This window comes from Diplotaxodon limnothrissa, linkage group LG16 (genome assembly GCF_057381915.1).
Source record: "Diplotaxodon limnothrissa isolate DT_005_m linkage group LG16, D_limnothrissa_male_GT1.1, whole genome shotgun sequence".
NCBI lineage: Eukaryota > Metazoa > Chordata > Actinopteri > Cichliformes > Cichlidae > Diplotaxodon > Diplotaxodon limnothrissa.
This window is the reverse complement of record NC_140611.1, coordinates 34,150,061-34,173,552: the sequence shown is the minus strand read 5'-3', so window position 1 is coordinate 34,173,552 and position 23,492 is coordinate 34,150,061. Positions and strand designations below refer to the sequence as shown.

Sequence of the window (23,492 nt, the reverse complement as noted above, 5' to 3'; positions counted from 1 at the left end):
AGCATGAGTCATCCTACTTTTTCACTCAATAAAAATGTTTACAAACTTAACCAAGATGTAATACCACATGTGAAAATTGTTTTTTGTCAGCTCACTTACACAAAGGGGAAAACTGACAACAGAAATCAAAGAGGCCAAAAAATGTCGCAACAATCAGAGTTTGGAACATTGGAAAGTGGTTGAAACAGTAACCTGAAAAAAACAACAGCTTTGATGCTGTGCATGCTAGGGCTGACCTCAACACCAGGAGCAACACCCTGATCACCCACAGTTTAAAATGACATGTTGCAACAGCACTTACCAGCCAGAGGGACATCGCAGTTCACTTTGAAGACACCTGGGCAGTAATTCCCTTTAACAGATCCGTAGCTTATTGAACACCGAGCTAGCTTTTCTGGGATTAACACAGCTCTGTTAGTCCCCCACAAAGTTGGATGCACATACCAAAAAAAAAAAAGAGCCTGACAGTCTGGCCCTTATCCTGACATACTTCCTGAGCTGTATTGTTAGTGCAGGGAGAGGAAACACGCACCGTGGAAAGCCAGTGTCAAGAGATCATAACATGGAAAGTGAGAATACCAGGAGCTATTGTTTGTTCTGATATTTTTTTGCATTTCTTGTAATTTTGCCAAGGTCAGAGGTTAAGATAAAAACAGCCAGAGTTGCTCTCTAATAATCTGTTAGAATCTACAACTTTGACAGATGCTAGCACATTTCAAATCCAGCAAATTATAAAAACTAAAAATTTTACTTCAGAAAAAAAAAGCTTAAAAATCATATAAAAAGTTCAATTTCTGATTTGTTACTTAAGACTCATCATTATTTTTTTTTATTTTTTTTTGGGGGGGGGGGGGGGGGGGGAAGCAGTAAGTATAACTAACTTAAAGACAAGCTAGCAAAGAATCTCTACATTCCCACAGACAAAAACCTGTATGTCAAAGATGTAGTCACTATGACCTCACTGACTATAAACATGAGCATTTTTGTCACCATCACAAGAAAGTGAGAAACCAAGGACCTTATGGTTCGACAGTGGCGATATAAACCACAATATTTCTGAGTCTTACTGTATACCATGAAGTTATCTTGTATTTTACTCAAAATGGGACCATAAATTACAAAATTAACATCAAGCTGTAGCAACTAAAACTTGAAATCAGAGATAGCATCAGCAAATCAGGAAAACTATTACTGATTTCATTAATTAAAAAAGCAGTGGGGTCATTTTCTCATATATTTTCATACAGTTCAGACTTCTTTTGCAGCCAACAGTTGTCCCCTGTTGGCCATTAGAAAAAACATGCAGGTTCAAGGCACTTAAGCATTGGATGACAAACAAAAAGTTAATTGCATTATCTTCAACAGTAATACTCCCATTCAAAAAAATCCAAATTTACGGCATGTTTTTGACTTTAACAACATTCTACTGAGGCTTCAAACCAGTATACTAAACTACTAAGACCATAAATCAAGACTTAAACTCAACAAGGCTTAATTTTTCAACCAGAGTTGTCACCCACTGCTGGCATTAGAAAGTCTGAAGATTTAAGGCACTTTATATGAAGCTTAAAACGTGTAGGTCAGAAAATTTAAGACATCAATAAACTTCACTAAACAGAAAATCTCATTCAAGACGTCGGTGATACATTTACCTTAGAAACAGCTCTCCTACTGTTTGATACTTTTGTGCAAAGTCCGGCACTCTCGCTTTTAACTAAAAGCCAGCTTCACCCCTTCACACAAATTCTAAAACACATCAACAATTAACCTAACATACTTTTCTCTGAGAACATGCAAAATCCACAGAGAAGGAGCGATAACAGGCGTAAGCATTGCTCCGCCATCTAACAGAGTTTGGAGAACACAGTTCTTATTTAGATTTAATGGGCTTAAAATCAGAGGTGAGCTCTGTGGGGCTAAATCTTTTTGAGATCTCCTTCTTCTTATAGATGGAGAGATTTTTGTGAATCTGGCAAGTTTGATGAATATAAGAATTTTTTAAAAGGGCTAACAGAGGAAAGTGCAAAGCTGAGAAGTGCAATTCTCTGTGGGTACTGTCTATAACATTATGCTGCCCTTTTTCCTTTTTTTCGTGTTACAGGAGGTAGGAAACTCTTCTAAACAGATAAATTAAAGCACTAATGTGCTGGCCGAGGTGAAGAGGTCGGCCCTTTGCGACAGAGTCTTTTCTTAAAGAACTAACTCCAAACTAAACAGCCTTCTCTTTTGTTTTTTTAAACAGACCCTTAATAGAAACCACCTCAGGCCTGACAGATTCATTGCTACTTGTCCGTGAGTTAGGAGGGGACTCTTAGAAAGCAGAGTATGCAGACTGTGAGCAGCCCGAGTGGCATGGAACATTAACATCTCCCTCCAGTTTCCTTTTCTCTTCTCCACATGACTTTTACAAGCTTTTGAAGAAGGAAGGGAAATTTACTTTGCTGGGGGACCCAGAAAAAAAGAATGCCAGATTCATTCATTAAAGATGTAGACAGCCAAAAAGAAAAAAGAACTTGCTGGGTCTGCTGCAAATTCCTTCCACACTTAGTGGAAGGTACTTAACAATGTTTTAATTGCTTTTAAATGGTTTTGGAAGTGGGAACATCAAGGGTTGATCAAAGACACATCTAAAACACGAGTACCCATCAGCAAATTTTGCATGACGGTCTTCTTGCTCATCATCATAGATTGTCTGAACAAAATAAACATATAGTAATAATGTGGACTCCGGCTCATGTAGGTATTGTGGGTAATGAAAGGGCAGATAGGTTGGCTAAAGCAGCTGTTAAAAAAGTAGATATAGATGTACAGATACCATTGTTGAAAACTGAAGGGAAAAGTATAGTTTGGACAGAAAGTAAGAACTTCTGGCAAATGGCGTGGGATAATGAAACAAAAGGAAGACATTTATATAGTGTACAAAACACGATAGAAGTTAAAAAAAGTAGTGGATTAAATAGTAAGGAAGAGGTTATTGTAAGTATACGAACAGGAAGTGAAGTAAGAAGAAAAGTCAGGAGATGGTAGTAGTGCAACGTCTTTGGATGCAAGCTGTCGTTAAACATGAAAGAAGAAGAAAGACGCATCTAAAACCTGCAGGACACCGGCCCTCGAGCCCTGGGTTTGGACACCATTGCTATAAAGGATGGATCCAGCTCTGGTGATGTCGCCCACTGATTTCTGAGATCCAATTCTTAAGCCTCAACAAGAATGTTTCCACCACCTTGGTTGCAAAAAAGCTAACGAGGTGTACATCTTACCGAGGAAGGGTTGGTCTGTTAAATCGCATGCTCAAAAGACTTGGGATTGACAACAATTGTCCTCCTTTTTAAAACTTTTTTTTTTTTAAATTAAATTCAACATGACCCAAAACAAGTGACTGAGCCCATGAAATCAGCAGGAGAGTGTTTACATAGGACAGGTCAGAAAGCAGTTTTCCCCCAAAACACAGCTATCGCCATCTGGTGGCCTTCAGATAGAACATAACTTTTTAGGAACTTCGGCATTGGGTTTATTTTTTTCAACCCAGAAGCTACGTCCATTATTATACTGTCTTCTGGTTTCCCCCTTCATTTGTATTTTATATATATATTTATGTACTTGTTAACTTATCCATCTGAAGACCAGAGTTAGCAGAGTTAAAGGCATGGCCAGTATGACTGACAGGTGTCACCACCACTGATTCAAGACACTGAGCTGGACTTCTTGACTGTTTGTGTGGATTGCTTTCAGCACTTTGGTCAGTGGTTGCTGGGTTTGAAGTGTTTTATAAATTAAGCTGGCTAGGCTGGGCTTGGCCTTGCATCCATATAGTTTGAGGAACTATGCATGCTTGATAATCAAAAGGCTAGCATTCATTTATAACCATTACACTTCACCCCCTCCTCCAAACAAATACCAGTGAGTGATTTCATGGTCCATCCTTCACATTCAAAAGGTTTTTCCTATAAACAGAACAAAGTAAAAATGAATGTGTTTGAAAAACATTTCCGAAAAGTCTCAAAGTCCGTTTTTGTGATGGTATTGAAAGAAAAAACAAAGTTGCACTTTGTTTTCGTAGACCATCAACTTCCCACATCTATATACCCACACATCTAGCTTAAACACAATTTTCATAACAGTGTAGCGGCAGTAAACAACTATAAACACAATGACTGACAGCTTAAAGCATGAGAATGTGTTTCTGTCTGTGCATGTTGTAGTAGATGGAGGGATCCTGTGTGTGTTGTAAACACAGTGAAGCTCTGAGCTTAAACCATATAGGATTCATTCTTCCTAAAGCCTTTCTAAACCCCCCCACCGCTGGATCAAAGCCTGTGTTGTGGGCTTGGTTTGTGACGCAGGGGGGTTACTTTTCTGGCCGGCTGTTATTGTCCCTGAAAGTGCTAAGCCATGAGTGAGGCCTGTGTGGTGAATGCTGCTGCCAAGAGGAGTGTCTGAAATGTTTGTAGTCCTCCCTGCCATGTGTGCTGCGGATAAGGCAGAAGGCCTGGCTTTAAATTGGACGTGCATGTTGCATGACCTCACATTTGTCATGTCTGATTAAACCACACGAACCCCACATAAAAGCCAGCTCTTGCTTTAATATAGATAACAAAATACAACACTGACTGCCCCCTGCTGGCCTCTTTTCTCCACAGTCACCAAATGGATTAATTGTTTAAGGAAAGACAGAAGTTTCTGTCTTAGTGGCGGAAATCATGAACATGTTGCTCTCTATGCAAATGTTAGGAAGCCACATGGTTAGAGGCTCAGACTGTAAACATAGCAATGCTGCTTCAAATAAACACTAGAAGACCATTTCTATTACTGTGCCCTATTTCACTTCCAAATATGACCGCAGAACAACAAAATATGAAGATGATAAAACAAAACAAAAATAAAACAAAAAAAAAGAAATGACACCAGGCACCAACCTGAGACTTTTGGGTCAAATTCCAAACCTTTGTAAAGTTTCTGTTTCTGCATTTTTCAACATTTTCAACCAATAAGATGTTAACCTTCACTGTGAGTGCTTAAATTATTCTACACAATCAAAACTAAAAGTGTGTTAAACAGAACACAGTAACCACTGGTCACTAGGGGACAATGTGTATTCCCCGACTGGTTGGCTAGTTGTTGCTGAAGGAAATCTGTCAAAGAGGGTGCTGAACTAAAAACCTTTTTGTAATTGCTTTAATTGCTATTAGGCTGCCATAGTTCAACATAAAGGGCATGAAAGATGGTGCGTTTTCTGCAAACACTCACCACTTATACTCCGAGCTGTGGGGAATCTGGAGAAAGTGCAGCACCAACCAAAAACAGATAACGTTCAGCTTCAAAGTAAAAGCTCTGTCTTACCATTTCTACCAAAACATTTCAAAATGGGCAACTTTGTTTTGGGTTTGCGTTTCACAGCTTTAATTACGCTGCTCAAGCAGCTTGCAAGCGATTGCAGAGATCCTGACATCTTCGAAGGTTGATAATCACAACAACCTTCTAGCAAGGAAAGCATTCACATAGACGTTCTCAATGCAGCACGATATACACCTGTATGCAACCAACTTCTCCTACCGACAGCCAACATCCATTCACCAGCCAGTCATGGATTACACACTTTTCCCTAGTGAGAGGTCAGGTGGTCACTGACTCGTTTCTAGTCCTGTGTGACTCCACTTCTGGACACCATTTACACCATCACCAGTTTTTCAGTCAAAATAGACAAACATTTAAAAACAAATTCTCTCAAACGTGCAGTCATTTTTTTTTTTTTTTTACTTTATTTAATAGAAAAATAGATTACTCTGCAATCGGTCACAGTAATACTACAGCAACTACCTCTGCCTTCACAGAAGTGGATGTCAAAGATGTTACCAGGTACGCGAAGACACCAAACGCAGCAGGTATACTGGGGACTTAAGAAAACAGAACTGTTGACTGACAGCTAGCGGTGAAATTTTACACACTGCAATTTTATACTCCATCTATAAAGAAATGACACTATAATAACAATATATTATTCCTTAGAGTTCCAGTTTAAATTCAGATCTTATTTTCATTGACGCCATTTGTTTCCCTTGCACGTGCTGTCACACTTCCAGAAAGTCATAAATGCAAGAGTGTTTGCAGCCTCCACCCTTTAGCCTTAAGATTTATACACTGATGACACTGAAAAATAGATTTCAGTTACTGCACTGTATAAAAATGAGGCTAAGATTACCAGCAGACCTTATAGAAGTAAAAAAAAAGTTTGTGTGTATTTGTCTGTGTGTGGTGGTTGTGGCAAGGACACCCTGCCTGTCAGCCTTAGATGTGATACACCCTCTGAACATGGAGCTGCATTTCTTCGCAGCACCCACTGTAACCCATGGCGATGGCGAGCCTGCCCAGCAGCCAGGCATTATGCAAATGTAAATCACGCTTGACTGGCCACAAGACTGTGTGTGTGTCCATCGCATGGCTTCACATTTCACCCAAACTTTATTGGTGCCAGTGGTCTTTTTGTCTGCTTTAATTGAATTAACTTCTCAGAAACAGACCTTTGCAGGAGAGCGATGGGACGTAGCATAGCCATCAACCCGGCACGGGAGCTTTTAACTGTGTTTATACTGGAATCATTTAATTCTTTTGAAGGAAAGGAGGGGGGGGGGGGGGGGGGGGGGGGTGTCTCATTTACTTCATTTTATAACTTGATAATTCTTATTTTTAAGAGCTACATGACACATTTGTCACAGTCACAAAGCAAATGCATCGTCAGCACCATCAGACTCACTCCCTTTGCTTGGAAAGAAAAAAAGAAAAGAAAAAAAGTAATTTAAGCTCCTGAAAAAATTTTTCCTCAATCAGCGTGCTGGCTTTAGAAATGCATTCCTGCATGAACAAACTATTTTCTGCCAAAGTCAGAAGAATTTATTGTTGTTTCACAGGACATTTTTGTCTCTGCTCCTCTCACTGGTTTACAGTGGGTGGGGCTCGCTTAGCCTAACTGTCGTCACATGTTCCTGCGCATCAATCAACATTTAGCAACATAAAATAAATCAAATCTGACTAAACCACAGCCACATAAATTAGCCTTGTTTTTAGGTTAATAGACGTAGAGGAATGTCACAAATTGAATGCCAAAAAAAAATAAAATAAAATACAATCAACACACCTTAAGTAACACTTTAATTTATGGTAATTATTCCTCAATTTGAAGCTATGGGCATTTTTGTGTAATTACGTGAGTAAGTCTCAGTTTAAGGTACAAAAACAGTCAATGGTAATGTCCCCATCTGCTGGTTAAAAAGCACAGCATCATTAAACCCACATCGAGGAGACCTGAGCTCCACTTTGAAGGGTCTGAAAATCTTCAGATAAAATGCATCACTCTGCTGTTGTTTTGACTACAAGGCGCTGTCTGAAAGAAGGAATGCGTTCATCCTTTCTTCTTTCACTTCGACTGCGGACAAAGTGTCGTGGTGTCCCACCCAGATGCCAAGCAAACAGCGTCACATGGTTTCCTCTGGCAGATAAAAGGGTTGTGGAAGTCCAAATGTTTGGCCAGTGTCTAAGATAATGTAGCGCAAACAGGTTTCTGCCATCTCTATGTGTTTGATTTATGCAGACTCGCAGGCGTGAATGGACTTGAATTCTGCAGGGTGATCTACGGTGGCATTTCAGTTAGATGTGCATCAGACAGCATATAACGCTGGCTCTGACTCAAATGGATATAAAGAGCCCAAAAGTTTCCCCACTGCACAGAAAAGTCATTTTGTGTCAAAAGAAACGCATTTATTCAAAGAGTCAACAGGGAAGTTCAGGAAGAAAGGCCTGTTCTGCTTTTCAGGCTGCTCATTAACTGGCAGAGCATGCTGCTGCTGTCGGGAGTTTCTTTATCCAGATCTGTTCAGGTCAAACACATTGTGAATTCAGCCAAACAACACCAGGGACTGTTGAGATTTAGGCTCACAGCCCTCGGGTCACTCTTGTTATTCATCTTCACATTAATTTCATCACTCCTGGGAGGCAGGAATAGCCAAAAATGTTTCTTTATAACTCACAGAACGTACATTTTCATGTTAATGTAGCCTGGCATGCAACAGTGATTTAATAAGCTAGAAAATCTACTTTAAAAAAAAAAAAAAAAAAAACCTGCTAGAACCTGCTTTTCCAAAAATTTTAATTCACAGTTAAGAAATAAAAATGGCATCTCTGTTTCTGCAGAAATTTCACTTCTTGTCAAAGGAACTACTGACTTCAGTCAGGATCATCCATCTGTTTTCTGGAGCCTATCCCAGCTTTCATATGGAGAGAGGCGGGGTCTCTCCCTGTGATTGACAGGTCGCTGCCACAGATTACAACACACACTCATATTTACACCTACATCTCATTTAAAATCACCAGTTAACCAAACATGCACGTCCATGGACTGTGGAAGAACACCACAGTACCCGAGGAGAGCATGCAAACTACACACAAAGGCTTCAGCTGATGATCAGATTCAAACCCAGACGTCTTTGCTGTGATGGAGCAGTAACGCCGGCACATCACCTCAATGATTAGTACTCAATTTCCAGTACTTGATGGTTTAATTTTAGTGGTATGGCTCTGTTGTGCGTCTCAAACAGTCTCACTGAACAGAGCAGGATTCAGTGACAACAGACTCTACAGTGAAGCAATGAATGTGCATAAATGTTGGACACAGCCATTGAGATATCAAACACTGATTAAGTCCTACTGTGAAGCTTGGGCCGTTTGGCCACCTTGATGTTTTAAAACCACACATGACAAACGAGAGGTGGATAAAAAAATATGCTTGCTTAATCCTTTTACTATAATTTACAAGCTGAACATCAAGTTTGCATTTTTGTGTTTGTTTTGTAGAAAGAATGCAGGTTTCAGGGGAGTTTGGGTTCCAAAGCAGCTTGCAGAGGAAGACATCATGTGAACCATAAACTAATGTAGGCTTTCTCTGAAATGCCTGATCTTGACTTATTGCACTCTGTTGTATTATTTCATGGATGAATGAATAGTAGAAAGTTTAAGCATGTGTCACAGGAAACTGCCTTTAAGAATTAAACACAATTACCTGATTTAGAAATCAATTTTCAACTGTCTTTTCTTTTCTTTTTCAAAGGTGTGACTGCGTACCCTGGGCCTCAGTTTTGGCAGCTCACCTCTTTTACTCCATAAAAGACCCTGACATGCTGAGAGCTAATCCCAGAGTCTAAATTTAAGAATGCACATGTGTTAAAGGCTTGGCTACGGTGGAGCTTAGCAGTAATATAAGACAATAGCACAAAAGGGATCTCAGGAATGTGCCACAAAAGTGAAAGTGCAGAGAGAGGAATGCTATGCAGTGAGGCGATAAGTAACAGTGTCGCAGTGGAGGGAGCTGCTCGCTGATAATGCAGCCATTAAGGCAACTTGTTCAGCTTCATCTAAAACCATTAAAGGCACTTTATCTAACATTAGACTGTTAAATTCATTATTGTTATCTGAGAAAAGAGGAGGCAAAGATTTCCCTGAAAGATGGCGTGCAGAAAGTTAACAGATTTAGTTTGTCTTTTGAACCCAAAAAATGTGATGCAATGTCACTTTGCTGCAACAATTAATTAGCATTTACGGTACAACTGCAACTGCAGACATACATCAGTCAAAATAAAGCACATTTAATGGCAGAATAACAGTTCAGGGCAGTATAGTGCGAGTATAAGATTAGTACAACTCTGTTCTTATGTAACTATGAGTCATTCTCATTATCCCATGTCAACAAGTACGATATTACTTGCATACCCAGAGTAATATTAGCCTCCAGTCAGAGTTGATACACAGACCTAACACTACAACACAATAAGGTGGAGGTATTCAGGCTATTTTCAGAGTCATGCCACAAAGCTGCCAAGGCAGATAGGCACGCAGGAGGCAAACAAGCAGCAGATTATGTTCTGAGAACTCCTGTGACTATCGTGATGTAAAATGAAGTGGGATTAAAGGGTAAAACCCCTCAATTTAGGTAATCCAATATGTCATTCTTTCAGTCTGGGAAAGTCCATGAAGAATCAACGAAACCAGACCTGCATTAAAGCCAAATGCTTTTAGGCTTTTACAGCCATTTACTGCCATATGTATTCTTTTCCTCCTTTGCTTTGATGCGTGGGATGAAGCACAGTTGTCTTTGTCCCATACAAATAAAAACAAGATGAATCAGGAGGCAATGCACAAAGAAACGAAACTTAGCCAATAATAATAATAATAAATATTTCAGTTACTAAAACGTCCAATTAAATACATACTGTTTTCATACTTAATTAAAAATAAAGGAAATCTGAGTCTAATATCCATAATGCCTTTCAAGGGTGTTGCTTGAGTGGCACTGAACAGTTCTAAAGAGTTTCAGAGTGAGAGATGGAGGATAAAAGAGTGTCCTTCTTCTATGCTATGTCCTAAATGCATTAGAAACTTCATCCAGTGCATAAATGAGGCTTCAGCAGTCTGGGCTCAGTCAAACAGACCAAGGATTCTGAGATTTGTCCATTATCTCATCGCTTTCCTTTTTGAAATGTAAGTTTTCTTCTTAGATAAACGTTTTCTTTCATATGTTTTTAAAGGTTAGCAAGAGTAGCAAGTTTTACAACAGCGCTGTTTAGGATGATATGACGGGGTTATTCAACATGCTGTCAGATATCGCCAGCATCACAGGGGTAAGCATAAGATGTTACAGTTAAAGGTTTTATACTCTGCAGTTGCATCGCTTGACTTTCATACACGGAGTAAGTTTACGGACAAAAGTATCGGGATGCACAGTCACTTAATCTTTGAGTTGTTTGGGAATCAGAGGAACTCACCCATGTATAAGTTACAGAGCGTGTTCAAGTCCTGCGGTGCATAGAGCATAAAAGTCGCCAATGCTCTGCTGACTCAGTAACTGCAGACCTCATCTGGCATTAACATCAGCACAGAAACTGTGTGCCGGGAGCTTCATGGCATGGGTTTCCATGGCCAAGCAGCTCCTGTAGGTGTAATCTGTAGGTGCCCAGTACTTTTGTCTTTACAGTGCATGTTTAATTACCAATTATTTCGTACTTTAGCTTTTACTTGTTGGTTAGGTTAGGCACTAAAAACAGCTCTTTTGGAAATAAAATATTCTGACTTGTGACAGGGGATCTTCTGCAGCCACATGTGAAGACTGGGAAGCGAGCAATCTGTGTTACCGCTACAACATGGCACAGACAAGTTGTGCTTAATGGCTGGAAACAAAACTGCCGTATCCAACCACCTGCAAATGCAAACAGGCTGGTTTATCATCATGTCAAATAATCAGCTATTGATCAGAATAACTTTGATTATGTTTTTTTGCATAATCGAGCAGCCTTATAAGACACCAATGCCCAAAATCTCTAGTCCCAGTGCCATTTACAGCCCTGCCTGCAGTAGACAAATGCAGCTGGAATCATGACAAGGATAGCGAACTAAAAGCATAAAAAAAGTCTGCAGACACATTCCAATCATCTAGATATCATTTTAATCATCCCACACGTGTGAATCTAAATAGAATCACTATATTTTCAGCTTTAGTGTGAACACGGGCCTTGGAGCCACCCTAAATAAACTCCCGGCCGGCCCATGTGACATAAATGCGCGGCATGTCGTCGTGGTCGTGTAGGGTTTCAGGCGCGTGTAACAAATGTGCAGCATCGCGTCCAAGAGTGTGATTTAATTAAAGATTCCTTTGCCCTGTGCACGGGGTGGGACACGCCTGCTCTCATTAACAGGGATCAGGACAGGAACGTGAAACATGCAACTTTTTTCTCTCGTTTTTTTTTTTTTTTTCTCTCCTTTTAAATGGCGGGCCTCTGAGTTTCTGCTCGCATTTTACTAATAATAACTGCACAAGCTTTCACGACAGAACAAACTACCGTTGTCCCCTGTTGTTACATTAAGGGCCCTGAAAGCCACCATACATGTAAAAAAAAAAGAAGACAAAAACAAACAAACAAAACAAAAAAACAACGCTTTTTTAGTTACAGGAATATGGATAAAGACACAGCTTGATGCGTCAGTGTGAGGAAGTTACAGGACTGGTGTCCAATTACAGAGTTACATACTTTCTATACAAACACTTTTTATATATTTATTGGACACTTTATGGTGACGTTTCATCATACCAATTGTGCCTTCTTATTTGTTTTGTTTTTTTACAGTCTAGAAACCACATTCCAGAGCAAATACCTATGATATTCCTCCTAAGAGGGATAGAGGGATAGATTTCCTCACTTACACAAGTGAGGAAATCTATCCCTTAAAAAAAAAAAAGGGGGGGGGGGGAAGAGAAATGAAAACAGTAAAGGCAAACTGGCAACAAAGATCTGCCTCAGCTTGTTACAAACATTAGTGCAAAATGGAGAGATGAAAAAAATCTGGGGTCTTTCTTCCTGTGTGTATTCAGAGTAAATGCAGCATGTCAAGGGGGGGTTATTACGCCCCCAAAGAAAAACATTCTCCTGATGATGAAAACATGATTGGGCGACCTGGGCAGCCCAGCCTAACTTTTGCTCCACTGTCACAGTAATTACCCTTGGAGCCCTGTGGCATCAGACCTTGGCGAAAAGACCCCGGGAAAAGAGAGGAGGCACAAATATCAACAAAAGACACATTTTGAGGCAAAAAGGATGCGACCTGGGAGAGCCGAGCTGCCTGTCCATCACTCGGAAGCGTTGTGAATGGCTACAAAAGCCCCCAGAGCGACACTTTGTGGGATTTCGACGTTGCCAAGAGCGAATGCCACATCGCCTTGCCAAGTTTTAGGAGCGAAGACAAGAAAATTCACCCCCCTCAAACACACACACACACACATAAAAAAATATCAACAAAACTGGAGCATAAAAAGGCCACATTCACAGCTACACAAAGCCATCGAAGCTGGATGGTATAAGACCAAACAGTGTGTATTATGTAGCACTGCTGCAACAAGGTCCGAGGCCGAGGTGCAAGTAAGATCTCAGCTTTACGTTCTAAGAAAAGAAGCAAACAACTGGGACTCTGGAGGGAAAATTTAGCTGCTCTCTGCTTTAATCTATTATTTCGACTGTCATTCTATCCACTGTGCTTTGCCAAGTGAATTAAAGACACTTTAAGAAGCTCATTTTGTATCCCTTTATCTTCTCGTTCCAGAGGCTTTGTGGCAAACGTCACGCATCGCTGCATCAGTAATGTCCTGAAAGGCTATTTGGAAAAGAAATATCCGCTCATCGGATTCACACATCCTCTGCCTGCAAGGCTTTGAAAGTAGAAAGCTGTTTGACTCCCAAAAGAAAGAAAAGGCCAAAAGTCGGATAATTACACGCCTGCTGTTGACATAAAAACTTTTTGATGTGCGTGCATTAATACTACATTTGATATTTAACGGCAAATAGTTATGATTCGCTATTATTAAAGCAAATCTTTCCTTCTGCTTCATATCTGAACAAAAAGTTTATGTAAGATGGATATACAACTCAATTTTGTAAATTATGAGTGTCAAACATAAGGCCCGGGGACCAGAATCAGCCTAGAAAAGACTCCAATCTGGCCCACTGGACAGCTTTGAAAACATGAAGGTGGGCATAAATTTTTGGGATGGATGACCATCATGTATGTCTGACTGTAAGCCAGTATGTCTCATTCATGCACACAGGCAAATAGTCACGTGCACACTCACAGCCACATCCTAACATTCATCAACTCTAAACGTTCATAACAACGGACCTAATCAGACGTTTATCTTAAAGAACCTAACAAAGGCAAAATGGCTAAAGCTACAGCTATCATACCAGAGCCAGATACAAATCAGCAGCCAGTTATAAGAATAATCATAGAGATGAGTGAAAAAGAGAGAAGGGTTGATATCTTGTTATTGTAGTAACGAGAACATACCCGTCTAGCGAACCTGTTTTGTTATACAACAACAACAACAACAATCTTTATTTATAGAGCACATTTAAAAGCCTTGGGCATACCAAAGTGCTTTACATAAAACAATAAAAGGTTCAAACATTGATAACGGATAAATAAAAATAACGAGTTATGTTCATAGATAGAAGCTACCAATAAGAATGACTACAGCACATGGGTAATAGCAAGATAAAAGCTGTACCACCATAATAAAAGACACCAATAGAAAGATAGGAGGGAATTAATACAAGAGGTCAATAGGTCACAGCAACCAAACAAACAAACAAACAAACCAGCAATTAAAAGGTGGAGAAGGCAAGTTTAAAAAGATATGTTTTAAGCTGTGATTTAAAAGAATGAATAGAATCAGATGCCCGGATGCCAATCGGGAGATTGTTCCACAGCACAGGTGATATTGACAGTTTTGTATTATGAATTTGTTGCCAGGGACAGATCATCAACTCGAAGAACTCCTGACTCATGGTATTCGTTGCAAAGTTTATTGGGTTGTTGATAAAGATGCAAAGAGACAGAGAGTCATTAAAAGTGCCTCATTTGAGGGGAACAGATTCACTATATCAAGATTCGCAATATGAGATGAGAGCCTTATTTAGTCCCAGAGACGGGAATTTCACATATCAGGATAAACTTACTGCCTTTGTCATCTTCTGATCTAAATCCTTTGCATAACAACTTGAAGTCGAAGACAATAAATCATTCAGTCCAGATTGTCACATGCTCCATTGAAAGCTTGCAGCATCAGAATAAAATGTCTGCAAGAGGTTAAATTCCTGTGTGTGCAGGCATTAAAAAGGGAAAATGATGGGGGTTAACTTTTGCTGAGGCATCACGCCCTTTTCCCGGTCAAGTACACAGTGGGCACCTCTCCACAGAGGAACACACAGAGAGGGTCTTGTTCTGTAGCCCATGTGCAGGTCAGTGCCGGCAGGTAGGAGTGAAATGATAGGCCTCCCCAGAGACACGGCACAGAGGACACACTGTTTCCCAAAGCGAATGCATTCACTGGAATGCAATATGGGGCAGCAGGTAACTCTCAGTTCACCGCATACCTTTATCGAAAACTTTCAAATGCCAGGAAAGCCCCCGCCTGCCATCTGACACTTTGGTGGGAATTCAGAAATAGGGGAGTTTGAGAGCAGCACCTGACAGGCATCGAAATGAAATGAGGATTCATTTCTTAAGGAAGGAGCAGTCCAGCATATTACTGGTGTCAGACTGGCTACTAACACAACCTTGTTTCGCATTTTAAAAAGTACTTATGAAAGTCCTATAGACAAGTCTGGATTCACAGAAAAATGTACTGATTTAAATGCAGAAGGAAAATCTGAATGAAAACATGCTAAATGTCAAATCCAACACTGAAATTTCATTTTAATTCAGTTTAATTGTCACACCTTTAATCTAACTCTAAGAGGAATAAAAAAGCCAGAAAAGGGCTGAGATTTTCAGCCTTCCTTGACTTAACCAGTTAACATGAAAACAACAGCAGCACTGACCGTGAAGAGCATCGGCACAGCATCAGCAACCAACATCCAGTTAAAGCCTTCTTTAAAACAGCAGTTAATTCATAAGTTAACATAACTCTGATCAAACCAAATAATGGGAAACTTTAAAGGAAAATATGAGACAAAAATACAAACCAGAGGGGGAAAAAAAAAAACCAATAACTACTGTAGCAAGTGGGCTTTGTGATATTCCTTACACATTCCTTATGTCAGCCACTGGTTTGTGGACTCTCCAAAAAAATAAAATAAAATAAATCAAGTTGTATATTTTAACCATCAATCTTGTTCATTTTTTTCCCTGTTTTGACTGAGAAACTGGAGACATTGTGCAGGTCAGCACAGTAAGAACTCTGCCACCAAAAAATACCCCACTTTTTCATGCAGTTTACAAATGAACATCATGCTCACAATCATGCTGTTGTAAATTAGACTTTAAACTAGAGAGTAAGACCATTACTCTCTAGCAATGGGATAATGAGATCATAAATCAATTAACAAGCAGGATGTTTTTTTCAATAGACGTTTTATACGTTACACTTTTTACTACAGCCAGTGAGTGACCGCCTGCTGGGTTATTCAGAAAACGCTGGTTTCACCCCTTCATCATTTATTAGCTAGTCAACATAACACAGAGGGAGACTTTTGTCCACAAGATCTGTTTAGAAGAAGTAAAATACATCTGTGAGGTAAAAATCTGAAACAGTTTCTTGTGGCTGCCTCCCTTCTTTCACCAATGACCTCCCACTTTCCTCTGTCTTTCAACAGATTGGTGGTTTCAGCCCTGCATGGCTACTGTGCAGATCTCCAGATGTGCACAACTCCACGGCTGGCCTCCTCAACTCCTACCACATCCTACAGTTTAGGCTGTGAACTGGCAGGAACTTGCCAGAGATGGGCTTTATGGTCAAAAGTACCCACTAAATTCTTAGTCAGCAGCATTGTACATAGGGACCACCTAATAAAAATTGGTTCATGCCCCAACCTCACGAGTACTAATGGTCTGAGCTTAAGAAAACACCTTTGCCAATCCTAAATTATATCCAAACCTACTTGGATCCTGTCTGAAAAAGTTACTCACCCCCCCGAGGTTATGCCACAGGACAATGATCTCAAACACACCAGCAAGTCCACCTCTGAATGGCTCAAAAGATTTTGGAGTGGCCTCAATCCAACCGAGATGCTGTGGGATGACCTTAAACAAGCCGTTCATGTTCAAAAACTCTCCCGATTGACTGAATTAAAACAATTCTGCAAAGAACACTGAGCCAAATTTCCATCACAGAGATGAGAGAGACTCACTGCTAGCTGTCACAGTTCTGCCAGCGTTGGGACAACCAGTTAAAAGAAACAAAGCTCGAGGTTTAATTTATATGAGCAATATGTTTTCCTTCTGAATGCAGAACTGATCAGTAATTTAAGAAATGGTCAAGATCAATTCTTATTCTGCTTTGAACTAACTGTTCCGGTTATCTGGGCCTACACAACCAAACCAGAGTTCCTTTCTGTATAGAACTGCAAGGCAAAGCTGCTCTGAGGGCAGGAGCTAAAACAAACTGTTCACTGCCTACCTGGGCAGCCAAAGTACACAGCAGCACCAGCAAGATATTTCTCCAGGATGTTGGTGGACCTAACAGAAGCCAGACAGTGGATTCTGGGCATTTATAAAACAGGTAAGCAGACTCTAAAGGCAGCGCTAAGCCAAAAAGAAAAGAAAAGAAAAAAAAAAAAAAAAAAAAAGAGCATGAACCCAGCTGTTCCCATTCAGCACTAGTCATCAGAAATACATTAATTTATATTTAAACACCCCAATCTTAGCAGTGCTCAGCCTTTGGCAACATGTATCAACTTTCATGCTAACAAAGCATACTTTGTTTACATGCAAATGTGCAGGCTGTATGTACCCAATGTATGTTGTTGTTGTTTTTTTAAACACCAATTGTGCATGGAATTCATTTACAGAGCAACTTTATTTTGATTCCAGTGCAAAGTATTTAAATTGCCTCTTTGGCCATCTACCACTGCAATGCTCAATTTACTGCCAGCTTATCTGGTGTGCATGGCACGTGCCACCAAACAATAACCCACTTGACAAAGCAGCATACATAGCAATAGACCTTGCAATAGAGTCATGTTTCTCTCCACGTGATGAATCCACTCTTAATATACCCACATGGCTTGGTCTGCTAAGTACCTCTTAGGGTGTGCCCTGGCTGGCTTCACAAAAAGCATATTTTAAAAGGCAGGGCAATTACAAGGACAAAATAGCCTACAAATAGATGTGGATTTCCTCCAGTTTAAGCTGAGGTGTAGACACTTGTGCAAGTTAACTGACCATTGTGCAGTCTGTTTTATGAACACATGGAGCCAAAGGAGAGGAAGAAACTAAAGAAAGGAAATAAGAGAAAGACATTTAGGACACTCAACTACAGTAATATATGTTCAGTTCTCTCAGCTTTTCTCAATATCAGAAGCTCTTCAAGAGTTAAAAAACAAATAAAGCAAGATAATGTTTTGCTGTAGAGCTACTTTTTTTTTTTTTTTTTAAACACATCAGCTGCTCACCACTTGTCACCAGGAATTCAATTGGCTATTCTGAGCTGGAGGCAGCTTGCCAAAGTTTTATATGATGCGGTTACTTTAGCACTTGCTTCTGGGAGTCAGTCAAACTGAAAGGGTTGGTGCTAGCTTGGATCAGCAGGAGGAAAGCTCTGCCATGATTGGTCATTCAGCTGTTAGACAGCTCTTGATATCTAGCCTTACCGGACAAGAACTTTTTACAGTTTGCTCCATAGACTATATGCAGGCACCCTTTGGTTTCTGAACACCATGTTTTTCGCTTTGCCTATAGTATTTTGACCACCAACATGTTGTATATTTTGGAGACAAAAGCTTAGCTATCATGCTGGATTTACAGTTGTGTGAAAAAGTGTTTGCCCCCCTTTCTGAGTTCCTATTTTTTGTATGTTTATCACACTTAAATGTTTGAGATCATCAAAGAAATTTAAATATTAGACAAAAATAACACGAATAAACACAAAATACAATTTATAAATGAAGGTGTAGGCCACTCCAGAGTCTTCATTTTGTTTTTCTTAAGCCATTCAGAAGTGGACTTGCTGGTGTGTTTTGGATCATTTCCCTTTTGCAGAACCCAGGTGCACGTTTGAGGTCACAAACAGATGGCCGGACATTGTCCTTCAGGATGTTTTTGGTAGAGAACAGAATTCATGGTCTATTTACCACAGCAAGTCTTCCACTTCCTGAGGCAGCAAAACAGACCATCACACTACCACCACCATGTTTTACTGTTGGTTTGACGTTCCTTTTCTGAAATGCTGTGTTACCTTTACACCAGATATAATTGGACACACGCTTTCCAAAAAGTTCAACTTTTGTCTCGTCAGTTTCCCAAAACTCTTGTGGATCATCAAGATGTTTTCTAGCAAAGCAAAATGTTTATGTTGCTTCAGCTCAGCAGTGGTTTTCGTCTTGGAACTTTGCCATGCAGGCCATTTTTGCCCAGTCTCCTTCTTATGTTGGAGTCATGAACAATGACCTTAACCGAGGCAAGTGAGGGCTGCAGTTATTTGGATGTTGTTCTGGGGTTAAAAGTAGAGCTTTTTTCCCAATAAGTTGAATACCTACCATGACTACTCCCTTTCAGTCAAATCTCACCAATAGTCTAGAAGGAGTAGCAATTCTTGCAGATCTTAGACTTCCACTGAATAAGCTCATCGGTCCTTTGATTGAATGAGCTAAAGAAATCACAGTTTATGTTGTTTTTGATGGATCCCTCTGCCAATCATCTGTCGGTGCATGTGTTCCCACTGTATCACAGCACCTCGCAGCAAAACAATCTCAGGTCCCCCTCATCTAGATCAAAGTCTTGATTTTATATTTTGTTCGATCGTTATCGCTCTTCAAAGTTCGGTGCCTTGAGCTTCCCTGAGCACTGCTGACAGGTGTAGCCAAAACTATCTTCTTCATAAGGAAAACAAACCACAAGCATCACACGTAAAGTAATCTGTGTGCACCTGAGTACACCACCAACGCACACATAGACATGAAAAGGAAAACAAATGGTATGCAAAAAACCCTCTGGGAAGCAAAGGTTTTCAACACAAAGGTCGACAACTTTTAGTCCAGTTTACAGCTTAAAATGCTTGTTAACCAAGTTTCTCTTTAACACTCAAGCTAAACTAACTAGGGAACAGCAGGATTTCACACATGGACCCTTTTAGAGCTTCTTCTTCACCGCTCCTTCAAGCGACTGCTGATTGTTTACACTCAGCATGATTGACACTTGGCTACCTCATTTGAGTGACTATTTTAAACGCTTTGGCACTACTTCATTACTGGAGCCACAGCTCTGCTGGCAGAGTCAGGGCATTCATTTCCCACAGCTCTTAGTGCGCCCACAGCCCTAAACGCCTCAGTGCCAGCTGCTTGTGTGCACCACTGGCAGCTCAGCACATCCAGGAAAAGTCACCCGAGATGCTCTAAAAATGTGTCTGTAGTGTTACCTCCAAGCAGCACAGGATTACACTGGTTAATATAAAGTATGTGTCTGTGCTATGGTGGGCAATAGATGCCTATTATTTAAGAGATTAAAGGATTTTCCTTCCACAGTACTGATGCACATGGTGTCATCTGGTGATTCCCCACCAGGGCGGCAGTTGCAGCATGTTAGATGGAAAGATTGTTGAATAGTCTGAATTTAAAAAAGAAATCAAAAAGCACAAATAAGTGTTTGACAGAAGAATGCCACATGCACTTAACTACAAGGCATAGGTTACAACACAGTGGCAACTTTGGGACACCCTCGCAGGAATTTGCAGTTAGCCTGTGCCTCTTTCTTTTCAGTTTAATTCAGGTGTTTTTCCAAGATTTCCAAAATAAGATAAGATAACCTTTATTAGTCCCACACGTGGGGAAATTTGTGATCCCACTTCTCTCTTCTTCCTTGTTTTGAAAGAATGAAAATAAATGGAAATAACAGACTTGATGAAGCACTGTTAAAAAAGAAAAAAAAGTAAAAATTACGACAAAGAACATTTCATTGTCCGTTACTGAGAGAGTCCTGAAAAAGTCACACAGATATTTGCACCTGCACACGAAACATCTGCTTTCACTTCGAAGTGTGGTTAGTAAACACGCAGCAGAGCAAACATGGAGCTGGAGGACCTAATCAGCCACTTCTACTTAAAGCTAGTTGGCTTTAAACAGCACTCAATGTTGGGGAACCTACATCTAAATGCTTAATTTGAGCAAAAGTGTGTAGAAATACACACGTCAAATCCAGTCTGGCCCCAAAACCCTCTCAGATACTCAGGAAACGCCACACAACAGCAAGTATGAGATGAGCGGAATTATTCACTTTGTTAGAAGCCAAAACAAAATGAAACAGCATTCATGGAAATTAAGTTCAGGTTTGTAAACTTTCATGACATTTTAGAAAAGCACATAAGATACCTTAGCAATAAAAACCAAGAAGAAAGAAAGTAATGATAACGACTGCGAACATATTAGACATATTGTAAAAGCCGAAACGGAACTGGGCCAAAGCTGGTGCACTGGACATAATCAAAATATATACATTTAAAGTAGAAAAACTCGCACCATCATTTAAACAGAGGCTTCTCAGACAGTGGGAGGCTCTAAGGACCAGAGTGGAAAGAAATCTAAGTTGGTTGTTTTTCCAGCGAAACTGGAACTGCTTCTTACCATCAATGGCACCTAGCAAAGCCTTAAATGACCCTTTGAACATCTCACTCAGCCAGCAGGCCCTGCAGAAGCAGAATACCTCCACGCAACGTTATTTGTTCCTTTTAATTGATTTTCTCAATAAACTTAAAATTTTGTCTCCACTCTATGGATCCAGGACATCATACAATTCATGTTGAGACCCGACACATGAGCCACAACAAAGGTTTTAGAAACACAGGCTGATGTAAACAGTTGCCAGCAGCGCTTCGGGAGGTCGAGAAAGAAGCAGTGTGTATCATACCGGCACAAGCATGCATTTATCCACACATCTGCAGGCTGCACAGGGGTATAAGAATGTGCATCACAATGTGATCACAAGAGAGCACAGAGGTCTTGATTTGCCAGATTCTGATTGCAGAAACGCAAAATTTATGAACAAATACAAAGAAAGAGGGAAAAGACTGTTAAATAACTCCCACCCTTGGAGCAAGAAGCACCTTTTGAGCTTATCTGTAGGGCTACAGGTTAGAAATATCTGATCACAGCAGAAAAAGATTAGAAAAGGGAAGAAAATGCAAATAAAGAGGCTGACACGGGCATGTGATCTTGAAAGTAACTAAAATGTATCATAAGTGCAAAAGCTGTATCAGATTATTTTCATCACGCTAAAAGTATGATAAGTTAGACTCAAGATTAACTTCACACATACAGTAGTTTATGAATGACCTTAAAAAATTCCTCTGAGAATGATCAGGTACAAAGACTGGACTGAAAAAAAGAGTCACAGCCAGTGTCCAAAGAAAAACTTTGAAAACCCTTCAGAAAGCCTAGAAGAAATGATGGGTGGCTTATGACTTTTGCACAGCACTATAGCTCATTCTAAGCAGAGAGCCTAAAACCATATTAACTTTTGGGGGGTCAGACTTTGGAAAACTTCCTGATTACCTCTAAATTACACCAAACCAACCGGAGGCTGTTCGCAGCTGCAGTTTGGCATCGGGACTGATCTTCAAAGAGAGCCTACAGCTCAAAGTTGATTTTCCTGTCAGAGAGGTGCTGAGAGGTAGGTAGTTTATCTTCTCAGAGCGGCTGAAAGACTGGCTCAAACATATCTAAAAGTGTTGATGTGGCACAGGTCACAGCCACGCTAACTTGTGATTTAAACTTGACCCTTTACTGAGCTACTCTGAAGGCTCCACCACCGCAGACACAGCAGCGGAGGGTAAGAGAAAGAAAATGTAAATTATTTCCATGACATCACCACAGGTAGCTCCTTTGATGCGTGTTTTTGTCATGGACTGAACTTGGACTTTTCAGAGTTGCCCTTGGCATCCATTGTAGTGAATGGTTTACCTCATTTCCTCCCAGGAGCAGTGTTTGAATGCCTAATGTCAACGCAGGAATTAGACGCACACTAAACCTGGATTGATGCTCGTGAACAGGCTGTTTCTTGTTCATTTAACGAGCACTGGATATATCCTGCTCTCACTGGGTGACTTATTGCTGGAGAGAATCTGATGTTGCCTGCAATCGACTTTAGCAAGCGGAACCAAAGGTCGATAAGTCTTATCTGATGTCCTACATAAAGAAAGTCATCTGGCTTATGTACTACACACACATATACACACACACACACACGCGTAAGCAAATAAACAAACCGAGCCTGCAGCGAAAACAACCTGAACAAACACGCAGGCAAGCCCTGTCTGTTCTTTTGCTAAAATTGGACGCCCACTCGTGTCTGCGCACATTGGCCACCCGCGCGTTTCCCCCCTTCTGGCAACTTCTCCTTACCTTCTTCGGGCTTCCTTTCTTCTTCTCCTCCCCATGGTGGTAAACAGGCATTTGCAGAAAGTCCTCTTCACAGCAGATGAAGCTCACCGAGCATCCCATCCGAGCAAAGCCAGAGCGCACACGTCCAAACCCATTCAAAGACTCCCAGCACTCGGTGCCCTTGTTCTCTCACGCCACTGCTGCAGCTGTAGGCGCACTAATTACTGCTTCATTCCGCTTAAACGCATCGTGAATCGGCGCAGTCTGTGCGGCATCACTGTGCGCTGTTTGGGGCGCGGAGAAGTTTCCAGGAGTTTGTCGCACTTGTTTTCGCCCGCACGCGCAGACTGAGCGCTTCCCACTGCAGACTGTGGAGGACGAACAGGTAGCCTGCAGCCTTAAACACTGAAGGTGTTCCTCCCTCCCTCTCTCGCTCTCTCTCTTCACTTCATTTATTCGGACAGTACACACTAGCTGTGTTACATTACTGTAAAGACTGAAACACGTCCATTTCTGTCCTAACAGGTACAATCCACACCAATGCTCTCCCTCCGCCTTCCCCGGGGTAATTATCTGACCTCCAGGTAAACATGT

General features: G+C 40.6%; 1 protein-coding gene across 9 annotated transcripts in view; it reads right to left on the bottom strand.

The window, feature by feature from the left end:
* Window positions 1-23,260, bottom strand: part of tns1b (tensin 1b) — a 197,763-nt gene extending 174,503 nt beyond the window's left edge. For 8 of the 9 annotated variants that reach the window (XM_085374835.1, XM_085374837.1, XM_085374838.1 and 5 more), the window contains exon 1: window positions 22,920-23,260. In XM_085374835.1, coding sequence (XP_085230961.1) covers window positions 22,920-23,018 — 99 coding nt within the window. In that variant the 5' untranslated portion in view covers window positions 23,019-23,260. Of the gene's footprint in view, window positions 1-301; window positions 428-22,919 lie in introns of those variants that run through there. The other variant, XM_085374840.1, reaches the window with a different exon arrangement.
* Window positions 23,261-23,492: the final 232 nt, after the last annotated feature.